This window comes from Heteronotia binoei, chromosome 2 (genome assembly GCF_032191835.1).
Source record: "Heteronotia binoei isolate CCM8104 ecotype False Entrance Well chromosome 2, APGP_CSIRO_Hbin_v1, whole genome shotgun sequence".
Classification (NCBI taxonomy): domain Eukaryota; kingdom Metazoa; phylum Chordata; class Lepidosauria; order Squamata; family Gekkonidae; genus Heteronotia; species Heteronotia binoei.
This window is the reverse complement of record NC_083224.1, coordinates 176,960,887-176,973,465: the sequence shown is the minus strand read 5'-3', so window position 1 is coordinate 176,973,465 and position 12,579 is coordinate 176,960,887. Positions and strand designations below refer to the sequence as shown.

General features: G+C 48.4%; 1 protein-coding gene across 2 annotated transcripts in view; it reads left to right on the top strand.

The window, feature by feature from the left end:
* Window positions 1-12,379, top strand: part of LOC132566970 (serine/threonine-protein kinase PLK2-like) — a 37,395-nt gene extending 25,016 nt beyond the window's left edge. The window contains exons 9-15 of one of the 2 annotated variants that reach the window (XM_060232519.1): window positions 679-758; window positions 2,186-2,288; window positions 3,504-3,584; window positions 5,616-5,778; window positions 7,656-7,785; window positions 10,044-10,154; window positions 12,186-12,379. In XM_060232519.1, the coding sequence (XP_060088502.1) occupies window positions 679-758; window positions 2,186-2,288; window positions 3,504-3,584; window positions 5,616-5,778; window positions 7,656-7,785; window positions 10,044-10,154; window positions 12,186-12,371 (854 nt within the window). In that variant the 3' untranslated portion in view covers window positions 12,372-12,379. Of the gene's footprint in view, window positions 1-678; window positions 759-2,146; window positions 2,289-3,503; window positions 3,585-5,615; window positions 5,779-7,655; window positions 7,786-10,043; window positions 10,155-12,185 lie in introns of both variants that reach the window. The other variant, XM_060232520.1, reaches the window with a different exon arrangement.
* Window positions 12,380-12,579: the final 200 nt, after the last annotated feature.

The window sequence follows — 12,579 nt, the reverse complement described above, 5'->3', positions numbered from 1 at the left end:
AAAATACACTGGAAAAGAAGTGTCAAAGAAAGACAATAAAAAACCAACATCGTCATGGAAGTTGTCGCTGAAATGTTATTTTAGTCTTTACTATAATCAGGTCTCAAATGGGCCCTACTGGCTAGGAGCCCACCTGGCCGCACCCATTTTCTGAAAACACTAGGCGGGAGCCAGGAAAGAGGTTGGTGGGCAGTCTGATGCCCTGGGCACCATGTTGGGGAACCCTGAATGAGCCTGTCTTAAGAAAACATGCCCCAGAAATCAAGGAATTCACTTTAAACATTGCTTGCAATTGGGCTAGGTGGACTTATCTTCTTCCCCCAACTCTCTTCTTATTGAGCTTCATGTTTGCGATTAAAAAAAAAAAAAACATTTAAAACTGTTAATTCATTTTCAGTGAAAAATCTGTGCAAATACTTGGGGGGCCAGGGGGAACCCCTGTTCTTCAGGTGCCAGATGAAAGCTGTCCAAATATAATTTTTAAATGATAATTTTTCATCTACATAACATCAAAGTTGTTGATTTAGGTCAGTGTCTTTATTTCAGTCCCCGTCTTGTATGTAAGCTAACGTGGAGAGTTAGTGCAAAGGCAAGGTGTAGATTATTTACATATGTGCAAAGCCCACCTGCTTTGCCAGCAGGCTGACCACTGTGCTCATTTTGCCTTCCCACACCCAGTGAGCCCCACCCCCCAGGAAGCAGAAGAAAAACCCCTGCAAGGATTGCTGCAGTGCCCGGTGGATAAGCACCCCAGCCTGGTAAGGGGATCGAGGAGGGGGAGGGAGAATAGGGAAAAGTAAAAGAGCATCCAGAGCTGCAGTAGAGGTTTTGGTAAGAGACTCCTTGGAAATTGCGACTGCATAGCAATTATGTTTTAGATTAGATGAGGAGGGGCAGGCTCCTCTTACAGTTTTTGCAGTGTTTTGGTCAGAAGATTTCACAGACCCTGAATAATGCACTTTCAATCCACTTTCATTGTACTTTGTGACTGCATTTTTCTGTGAACTTTTCCGCATAGTCATTTTCGTTGCTTGTATGTTCCTGTTGCTTCAGGGGTTTTCTCTGTTCTGCACATTTTGCTCCCTCTACTGGTAGATTTGATTTTACATTGCTGTATGTCTGGCAAGTTTCCCTGCAGATTTAAACTGGATTTTCATGCAGGACATAGAGTGATGTAATACTGAATTGACCACTAGAGGGAGCAACACATCTTCCTTCCTTCCTTCAAACATCTGATGTTTGTCTTGTGCTCTCAAACATCTGACATTTAATGTATGTGGCTCTTACATTTAGCAAGTTTGGCCACTCCATGCTGCCTTCCCTCCTTCACTGAGGATAGGCAATCTCAAAAACACTTTTCAGAGAGAAGCAGATTTTTAAAAACTGAGCATGATTCCAGGGAAACCAGACAAAATAACAACAGCTTTTTCAGCTCTCCTCGATTTGCATTTTCCTGCACTGCTCTGACCTAGACTGCCCAGGCTAGCCTGATCTCTTCAGATCTCGGAAGCTAAGCAGGGTTTTCCCTTGTGGCCAGGTAGTGCCCTAGGCAGCCGCCTATTTAGCCTACTAGGACGTGCTGGCCCTGGATGGGAGACCACAAAGAGCAGCTACACAGAGGCAGGCAATGGCAAATCACTTCCATTTCTCTCTTGCCTTTAAACCCCACTGAGGAGTTGCTATAACTTGGCTGCAACTTGATAGCGTTTTCCACCACCACTCAACATCTAGGATGTGGGTCCCCAACTTTTTTGTGCCTATGGGCACTTTCAGAATTATGGCAAAGGGAGGTGGGTACAGTCACAAAATGGCTGCCGCAGGAGGTGGGGCTAGCCACAAAATGTCAGGGATCGAAATTATATACACCACCAATAGTACCTCTTCAACATTTCAGCCAGAAGCTCTATTTAACAGAGTACCTTTTAATCAGCCAATCAGAAGTCTTGCTGTGCAAAAACCCCCACCTAGCCCCACCCACTTTCTAACAGCATTTGGTGGGCACCAGGAAAGCTGTTGACAGGCATTGTGGCGCCCACGGACATCGGATTGGGGACTCCTGGTCTCAAATTCTTATATGGCCCGCACTTTCATGGTGCTTTTAGGACGACATAGGGCTTTTATTCCTGCTGCACCACTGGATTCACAGACTGCTTCTTTGTTGCACCGCACTCTCCACCCAACCCAGGAAGCAGAAAAGGGGAGCGTAAATCTCCTGGAGGACCCCAGCAGCTTCCCCGTTCGTTTGCTTATGAAGGGATCGTTGAACAACAACTGCTCTGAAGCAGAGGGTGAGTAGAAGAAAGGGCTGGAAACCACTCAGGGAGGGGGTGACGGAGAAGATGAGGGGGAGGTCCTGGAGTAAAGTGATGGGTGTGGGGAGCAGTTCTGCTCTTAGAGGCACAGGGGCAGTGCCAGGGGAAAAGGTAGCCACCAGTGGTGGGAGGGACATTGGCCAACACTGAAACAGAAATGGTCCACAAAGCTGTCAAGCTTGATTCTCCCACCCCTACCATTCCATATGTTGTGCCTTATACCTATACCAGTCCCTTATGTGGCAGATGGACCCTCGACCTGTGGCAGAAGCAGATGAGGTTGTTCTATGCTCAGATTCAAGCTACATTCCCAAATCACTCAGAAAAACAGACGTGATTCACATCCTCCTGGGGGTAACTGAACACACGTTCCCCAAATGGAGTTTAAAAAGCAGCCCTCACAATAGTCTGAAAAGATGTAACCTGCTCAGTTTAACAGAACATTCACTCTCAATCTTTATGAGGCAGTGTTTGATTAATTCTTCTGTCTACCGGTAGTTTTAAATTATTGATTTTAACTAGTGGTTTTTAATGTATTTTATGGTATTTTATTATTATTTACATTGTAAGCCACCTTGAATTCCTACATGGTAGAAAATGATCTGATAAATGCGAGAGAGAAAAAGAGAGAGAAAGATTTCTTAAATTCATTGTTTCCTGAGATGGTCGCATTGACTCTCCTAGGTTCAGGGGATGTCTGGAGCAACACTTATTGACTTACTTCTTTTATACCACACTTTTCTCTTCAGCGGGGACTCAAAGTGGCTTACATCATTCCCCTGTTCTGTTTGCTTGTTTGTTTGTTTATATCCCGCCTTTCACCCCAATGGGGACCCAAAGTGGCTTACATCGTCTCCTGTGTTTTATCCCCTCAACCACCCTGTGAGGTGGGTTAGGCGGAGAGTGTGTGACTGGTCCAAGGTCACCCAGCAAGATCCTAATCAGATACTCTAACGTCTACACCACACTGACTCTCAGTATCACATATATTACAAGTACACACACACACCCCTTTCAGCACATGAAACCCAACCTGAAGCTGGCAACCTGGAGCTTGGAGGGCATTGAAGTGTCTGATCCTATGACCCCTGACTATGAGGGCCTAGGAGGACTGGGGACGCTGGCCTAGATCTGTGGGGTTTTCTCCGTGGCACATCACCCCCATTTTCTTACCCAGCTGTCTCCCTTCAGGGGATAACGAATGGAGCCAAGGAGGCACCCTGGAGACTGTTGATCAAGTGCTGAGGACTTGCTTGAAGAGGATCCCTTTGGGTGAGACTGAAGTCTACTTTGACTGATTCCCCCTTGAGACGATAGGCCTTGATCCTGGCCTGGGATCTTGCAGGCCTCTTTCTGCCTTAATTGTGCTTTTTGCTGCCCGCAACAGGACAAGAACCAGTTTCCCACCAATCTCCGGGATTTGTGAGGTCTTTCTGAGGATTAGAGGACCATCTAAATCACCAGCTAAAGCTCAGGGTCCGTTTCTGAACAGAGACCTCAGGCAGATTTCTTCCCTCAGGCTTCCTACTTTGGAAGGTTCCAAGTGCAAGGCTCCCAGTAGGCAGCGAAGTGAGGGGTGGGGAGACAGTGGTAAGAGACCCTGCAGGAAATGGAACACCCTGACTGCCGGAAGTGTTGTCTGTTTCTGACTCCACCCAGTTGTCAACCCCCATTACCACAATGTTTATGTGTGAGAGCCAACCTACATGTTACCTGTGACATGTCCTTGTTGCACACAGATGTCATGTCAGGGAACTAATGTTCCCAACTGCTCTGAAGCCCAGTTTGACTAAGGAACACAGTGCATGGGTGGGGTGGAAGAACTTCTACCTTCCTTCTATCTCCAGTTTCCTGAGCCAAAATGAATGTAAGAAAATGAGAAAAGCCCTGCAGGATCAGACATATGGTCCATCTAGTCCAGCATCCCATCTCACACAGTGGCAAACCAGTTCCTCTGGAAGACCAACAGTAGAGTTTGAGGCCTTCCCCGGATGCTGCTTCCTGGCTCTGGAATGCAGAGGTTTTGTGCCTCTGAATGTGGAGCTTCCCCACAGTCATTGTGGCTAGTAGCCACTGATAGACCTCTCCTCCATGAATCAATCCCCCTTTAAAACTGTTTGTTCCCGCGGCTATCACTACATCCTCTGGCAGTGAATCCCACATTTTAATCATTCTCTGTAAAAGAAGTGTTGCCTTTTGTCCAGTCTACTGCCCGTCAGCTTCATCGGATGACCTTGCATTTTAGTATTTTGGGAAATGGAGAAGAAATCCTCTTTAACTCTCTCCACTCCATGCATACTTTTATAAACCTCTACCACACACCCCTCAGCCATCTCTTATCTAAACTGAAAAGTCCCAGACTCTTCAGCCTTTCCTTAATAGGAAAGCCTATATTTGAAGCTGGGATTTTTTTTTGTCCCAGTGTTCATCGCCTTACACTTACGAACATTGAACTTCATTTGGCACATTCTCAAACAATCACCCAGTTTGCAATGTTCTTCTTGGAGCTTTTTCCCAGTCAGCCTTGGTTTTCACCATCCTGAATAATTTTGTGTCATCTTTTTAATGTTACCTTTGCACCCTTGACCCAATGTGTCACAGGCAAGGCTTTCTTTCTTTCTTTCTTTCTTTCTTTCTTTCTTTCTTTCTTTCTTTCTTTCTTTCTTTCTTTCTTTCTTTCTTTCTTTCTTTCTTTCTTTCTTTCTTTCTGAGCAGGAACGCACAGGAATGCAGTTTCGGCTGGCTTGGTGTCAGGGGGTGTGGCCTAACATGCAAATGAATTCCTGCTGGACTTGAAAAAGCCCAATGTGAACCAGTGGTGACATCAGGGGGTGTGGCCTAACATGCAAATGAGTTCATGCTGGACTTTTTCTACCAAAAAAGCCCTGGTCACAGGTAACATGTAGTTTGGCCGTCCAAGTATGCTCATTCTACAGTTGTACTGTGGAAATGCTGGGTTTTTAAATTTCTTTTTAAAGAAGCAAGTTTCTAGTCCTTAAGCCTATATCAGTAAAGCAGATAATTTATTGCTTGAAATCTCAGGAACCAGCAGAAGGGCTGAATAGCCTTTTCAGTGACTAGGGGAATTTGGCCTTCTCCATAATGTCCAGCATAAATCATGTAAAAATGCACCAGTGCACATATTCACACTCTGGATGCCAACTGCACATCTTTGTTCCTAGTTTAGCATTCCATATGCAGCCATGACCGGTAAAAACTGAATGCTAGGTTACCCCCCCCCCCCATTTTAATAATTCTGTAGCCAATCCTGGACCAGTGTCTCGTACCTCTTTGTCCTTGCAGCCGCACAGAACCCGGAGAACCAGCGACGGATGGGTCCTGTCTGGATGGTGACCAAATGGGTGGATTATTCCAACAAATATGGCTTTGGTTATCTGCTGTCTGACAGGTCAACAGGGGTGCTCCTTGCCGACGGAACACATATCGCACTCTGCCCTCGGCGCCAGTGGGTATCTCTCTGCCCCCCCCCCAGTCTCTTTTGGGGTGCTTATTCAAGGCAATGTCAGTTACAGAAAATTCACAGAGGAGCCGAAATCTATCAGTCGTGGTTAGCCATGATAAATAAACAGAACCTCCACCTTCAGAAGTAGTCTACCTCTGAACACAAGTTGCTGTGGGAGCAAAAATTGAGGGAGGGGCCTTCATGTCTTGGTTGTGAACGTCCTGTAAGCATCTGAGGGACCACTGTGGATAACAGGAAGCTGGACTGAATGGACCTGTGGTTTGAACCATGGCCTTATTAAAGGGGATCAGACGCATTCAGAGGAGGAGGGGAGCTCTATCAGCAGCCATTAGCCATCATGGCCTAATGGAACATCCATGTTCAGAGGCAGTGTACCTCTGAACAGTGGCTGCTGTGGAACATGCCGCTAAGATTGGCAACTGTGTCTTGGGAAGTTCCTAGAGATTAAGCAACAGTGTCCAGGAAATGCAGAGTTTGGGGATGGGAAGGAACTCGTCAGGGATACGATGGCATAGAGTCTCCCCTCCAAAGCAGCCATTTCATCCAAGGCAACTGATCTTTGTAGCAGAGAGATGAATGGTAATTTTGGGAGAACTCCAAACTCCACCTGGAGAATGGTAACCCTATATGCAGTCAGATTGGGGAAAGTTTGTATCTTGGGCCACCTGGGCTACCCACTGTTGGAAACAGGAGGCTGGATGAACCTTGGTCTCCTACATAGGGTTGCCAAGTGCGACTCAAGAAATATCTGGGGACTTTAGAGGCAGAGCCAGAGGACTTTGGTGGTGGAGCAAGGGTGTGACAAGCATAAGTGAACTCCAAAATGAGTTTTGGCCATCACATTGAAAAGGACCATGCTCCTTTTAAATGCCTTCCTTCCATAGGAAATAATAGAGGATAGGGGTACATTCTTTTGGTACTCATAGAATTGGACCTCCTGGTGTTTTTAGGAGAAGCACCAGATGTTATGCTGGAAATGTGGTGCCTCTACCTCAAAAAACAGCCCATACCCATGGATCAATCCTCCATTATACCCTATGGCAGCATTTCCCATTTGCAGGGTTGCGACTCGGTATCAGGCCACGCACGCCTCAATACTGGGTCACCAGGGATGGCCTGACAGCCCCCTCCCCTCTCTATTTATCTTTGGCGCTGCATGCCGCGCCGCTCTCCAGCCCCTGCCCCCTACGGCTGTAGGACTCAGAAAATGCTACAGACACTGCACGCTGGCCAGAAGCCCTCCCTCATCCCTCTCTGATGCTCCAAAACATCAGAGAAGGACGGGAAAAGCTCCTGGCAGGCACGCAGTCTCTGTATCGCTCCCTGAACGTCCTCCACTTGGATCACAGGGAAAGAACCAGGCTGGGGGGGGGGGGGGGGGGTTGGGAAACCCTGCCCTATGGGAATCAATCTCCATAGGGTATACTGGAGTGCCTAGAAGACAGAATGGAGTGCCCCCCTGAAGTGGGGGAGGGCCTCCAAACCAGGGGATCCTCTGCCCCCAACTGGAAATTGGCAACCCTACTGCTTCAGCAGGGCTCTTCTTAAGTCCTCAAGACACTGTCATTGCAAAAGGCTTGGGTCATGTGTTAATATAAACAGTTACACACAAAGGCACCAAAATGCCTATGACCTCGAACAGCCTCTCCCACCAGGATTTGGAATACTGTTTGCGGGGAAGGTGCTCTGCCCATGTTTAGCTGGCGTCTCTCTTTTGCTGGCTGCTAACTGCAGCTGGTGTTTTGTACAGTGGGGCGGGGCTTAGCTGCAGAGTGAGGGTTTGCTGCTCTGGAGGTGTTGGAGCCTTTAGTCCATCCCAGCCCTATAATTTTGTGGCACGTCCTCTCACTCCACTCCAGGCATGTCTGCTATCGCACGGAAGTCCAGGAGGTCCTGTCCTTTCCCCGGAGAGAGGTGCCCCCGTCCTTGACCACGAAAATGGGCATCCTTCATTTCTTCACCCAATATATGCAGCAGCGGCTGATGGAGGTGAGGAGGGGGGGGGCAACTAGAGAAGGGGAGGAGCTTTGTCTCAGACTTTCCCTTGTTCAAAATTTTGCAAATGAAGTTTCTTTGTGGCAGAGGAAAGTGCCACCGCTAGCAGAATGGAGCTGCCAGCTCCAATCTATTTGGGCACTTTGATACACACCAAATAACTCAATCCACCTTCAATGCACTTTGCAACTGGATTTTAACTGTGTGAGATGGCAACTTTTCAAACGGTCGCTGAAGTGGCTTGAAACTACATTATTTAGCATGTGTGAAAGTGTGAAAGTGTGAAAGTGCCCATTTCTTTAACTCAATAAAGAGACAAGTTTTACCTTGCAAGCCTATTGAAATACCTCCTAACTAACCTTAAAAACCATGGAAATAGGAGGCTGTGTTAACCTTGGTCTGCTACAGCAGAGTTTTTCATAAGTCCTCAAGGCACCCTCATTGCAAAAGGCTTGGGTCATGTATTAATAGAAATAGTTACACACAAAGGCACCCAAATCACAATAAAAATTCAGGGACAGTCTTGCATAGTGGTTAGAGCCCAAAACCAGGACCTGGGAAGGCCAGGTTTACATTTCCTGTTTGCCAGGAACAATGAATACCACTCTTGTTGGGGCAGATCAAGATAGACATAGCCCAAGTAAATAAATAAGCACTGTGAGGGGTCGAGAACAACAATGCAATATTTATAACACTACCAGATAAATTTGAAGCAAAGGGCCAGGTCTTGTGGGCAAGAGGACATGATTGTTACTCACATGTCATGTCAGTCTTTTTTTTAGACCTTGTAAATGTGAAATGCAAGACCTGTGAGAATTTTTATGTCCCTAAAATGGGGTAATTTGGGGAAAGTCAATGTTAAAGATCAGGAAAGGGTAGCCGAAATTGTATGGGACCTTCCTTCCTTCCTTCCTTCCTTCCTTCCTTCCTTCCTTCCTTCCTTCCTTCCTTCCTTCCTTCCTTCCTTCCTTCCTTCCTTCCTTCCTTCCTTCCTTCCTTCCTTCCTTCCTTCCTTCCTTCCTTCCTTCCTTCCTTCCTTCCTTCCTTCCTTCCTTCCTATTTGGCAGTGGAAGGGTGGCTAACAGCAATTAAAAGCAACATAACTTTAAAACAAGATATACAGTAAAAGCCATAGTATACAAAATTTACAGTCAACAAATATCCAAGATGTACTTTGGTGTTATTAGTTGTTATTTTGATGCTCTACATTATCAGCGAAGGCTCCAGGAGCACCCTCAAGCTCTTGACCCTGGGTGCTGGCACCAAAGGTACCCCATCAAAGGCCGGCAGAGGGATTTCCCTTTCCAGGCCATGGCAGTTTAGACACAGGACCTCCATCTTTGCTGGATTCAATTTCAGTGGACTCTGCCTGAGCCACTTCACCTCAGCTTGCAACGTCAGGTCCAGATCTTCCAGGACGCAACTGGACTGGCCTCCCATCAATAGATGGAGCTCTGTGTCATCCGCGCACTGATGGCAACCCAGCCCAAATGTGAGAACACACCCCCAAATTCTGGCCTGCCCTTTTCATCTTCCTATGGATTTGCCACAGCAACTCTTTGGAAAGCTGGCAGAAGGGGACTTGATAGAGGTGAATGAATATATCATCATGAGCATTGTGGAAAGAGCATGTTTATTCTCTCCAACTATGAGAAGTTTGGTATCCTCCTTTTGAAAGCCAGGCAGGGGAGCTGAAAACAGATCAGAGGAAATACAGAATATATCATTGGTCTTTGGAACTCATTGCCAGGAGATCTCTCATGGACTTTGATCCCGGCAGAAGCTGGTTTTAGGTAGCCGGCTCAGGTTCAGCCTTCCGGTCAGTAAAATGAGTACCCAGCTTGCTGGGAGGAAAGTGTAGATGACTGGGGAAGGCAATGGCAAACCACCCCGTAAAAAGTCTGCCGTGAAAACATCGTGAAAGCAACATCACCCCTGAGTCGGAAACGACTGGTGCTTGCACAGGGGACTACCTTTACCTTTTAGAAGAATATATAGAAGGAGAGCTGAATCTCCCTGGGGCTACTGGGCATGGCGTCTAAAAAGACAACTGCCCCAGAGAGCTGAGAACTCTCAGAGGCAGATGTCTTTTTCCTGGCTAGTGCTATTCTTCTCTGGCCCTGTCGGGTGGGTTCAGGGAAGCATCAGGCAAGCTGGAGAGGAAGGGGGCACACCTGGGATTCCTCTGGGCCCTCCAGCCTCCCATCCTTCCTGTTTGCATAGTGGGGTATTGAACCTTTTCTCCTCTGCAGGGTGGGCACCAGCCAGTAGATGCAGCGAGCCCTGCAGACAACGCTTACGTCCTGCATTTCGCAAAGTCCGACGAAGCCCTGCTGATGCTTTTCAGTAACGGGACCCTGCAGGTAAATTGCCAGGTTTATGGGTAGGCCTGTAGCTACAGTGGCGCTCAGGGGGCCGAGGCCCATCCTTTCAAACCATCTTCCAGCTGTATGGCCCCTCCATTGGAGACCCCCAATCTATCCCCTTTGCTCACTGCCACTCTGAACAAGTAGTAGCATTAAAAAAAAAGAAAAGGCAAACACCAGTCGTTTCTGACTCTGGGGTGACGTCTCATCACAACATTTTTACGGCAGACTTTTTACGGGGCGGTTTGCCATTGCCTTCCCCAGTCATCTACACTTCCCCCCCCCCAAGCAAGTTGGGTACTCATTTTACCGACCTTGGAAGGATGGAAGGCTGAGTCAACCTGGAGCTGGCTACCTGAACCCAGTTTCCAACAGGATCAAACTCAGGTTGTGAGCAGACAGCTCAGACTGCAGTACTGCAGCTTTACTACTCTGCACCATGGGGCTCCTTCTGAGTAGTAGCATTGCTGCTGGTCTTTTCACTTTTTTCTCTCCCCTTCCCTAACAGCCTACAGAACATGGGGGAGAGTCAAAGTCTCTGACTCTCTGAGAGAGGGACACATAAGAAAGGGGTGGGGGGAGCGGAGCTGCTGTGTCTGCCCAGACGAAGAGGGGTTAGCTTGTGGAGCTCAAGGCAGCTTATAGTGCTAAGAGCCCAGGGCTACCAAACCGGGTGGCCCTTCACCCCCACCCCCAAACAACTCCCCCAAACATGACATCCTGGCTATGGCTCTATTTATGGGTCTCTGGATCGCACATTTCTTCAAATTCACCCCTTTGTGCTTATTCCTGGGTCCTTGTCCACCAGCTCAGTGAAACAATTTTAAGCAGGTCAGCCTGCTTGAGTCTGACCACTGGTTTGCTGGAACTGGGAAGTGTCATCAGGTCACAGCCGAATGGTTTTCAAGACAAGAGATATTCAGAGGTGGTTTGCCGTGGCCTGCATCTGTGACCAGAGCTGGCCCTAGGGCACATGGCTCCCCAGGCAGGCTCCCTGGCCAGCACCTCCACTGCCGCCAGCCCCCTCCCTTCCCTTCCATCATGCTCTGTCGTCTCCCCCTCCCCCCCCCCCGCCCCGCTTGCCACAATGAGGCTGGGCCCTATCAGCTTCAAGGCTGCCGGCAGGGCCATGTTTTTTGAAGAGAAAGCCGGAGGATACTTCTCCCCCCTACTTTCCAGAACTGGAGGGAGGGAAGCCTCCTCCAGCTTTCTCTTCAAAAAACACGGCCCTGCCGGACAGCTTCTAGGAGAGCTCTCTTGGCCCCACCCACCTCATAGGGTGTCTGATGTTGGGGAGGAAGGTAAAGGAGATTGTAGGCTGCTCTGAGACTCTGTCCTTGAAAGGGCAGCTTCTAGAAGAGCTCTCTCAGCCCCACCCGCCTCACAGGTTGTCTGTTGTGAGGGGAAGAAGATAGAGGAGATTGAAAGCCCTGAGACTCTGATTCAGAGATAAGGACAGGGTATAAATCTACGGTCTTCTTCTTCTTCTGTACCATGGGGACCTGTGCTTTTGGTGACATTCCCATATTGTAAAGTTATTTTAACACCTAGATATCAGTTGCAATCCCTGAAGGTTGGTTACTTTAGTACAGGGCCCAGACCAGGCCTTGCCTATATTCCACTAAAGTTCTGTTCTATGTCAGTACTGTGCTGTGAGTCATTATAGGTTGAAGCTAGGGTTGCCCAGGTCTGTGCTGGGAAAATACCTGGAGACTTTGGGGGTGGATCCGGGAGAGGGTGGGGTTTGAGGAGGGGAGGAGCCTCAGTATGGTACAATGTCCTAGAGTCCACCCTTCAAAGCAGCCATTCTCTCCAGGGGAGCTGATCTCTGCCACCCGGAGATCAACTATAAACACGAGAGATCTCCAGGCCCCACTTGGGGACTGGCAACCCTAGTTGAAGCACCCAAACAACCTAGCTTTCCTTGTTGCAAAGAGATTTGGGGGTGGGCTCCTGTGCCTTTGGCCCATTCACCCCCACCTGCTTCCCACTGGTTCTCTCTCACCCTTTGGGGTTTCTCCCACTCAGGTCAATTTCTACCACGACCGCACAAAGATCATCCTCAGTCACCAAGCTGGAGAGTATCTCTTGACGTTTGTCGACCGCCAGCGCCGGAGCACCACCTTCCCCTTAGACACCCTGATGCAGGAAGGGTGGACGCTGCCCCTCCGAGAGCGGATGGAGTATGCCCTGCGCATGTTACACTGCCTGTAGCAACACCCCCATCCTGTTCTCCCATCCCTAGCAGCCAGGAACAGATGCAAGAATGCGAAGACCCACCTGTGGGATTCTGCCGCACCTGGGACCGTTCACAGGCTGCTGGGATTGACTCCACACTCTTCCACGGCACCTTTTTTGTATTTCCTATAAGAGAGGAAAAGATCAGCGATGAGGCTGGAATGTTTGGAACAGGAACTCTCCA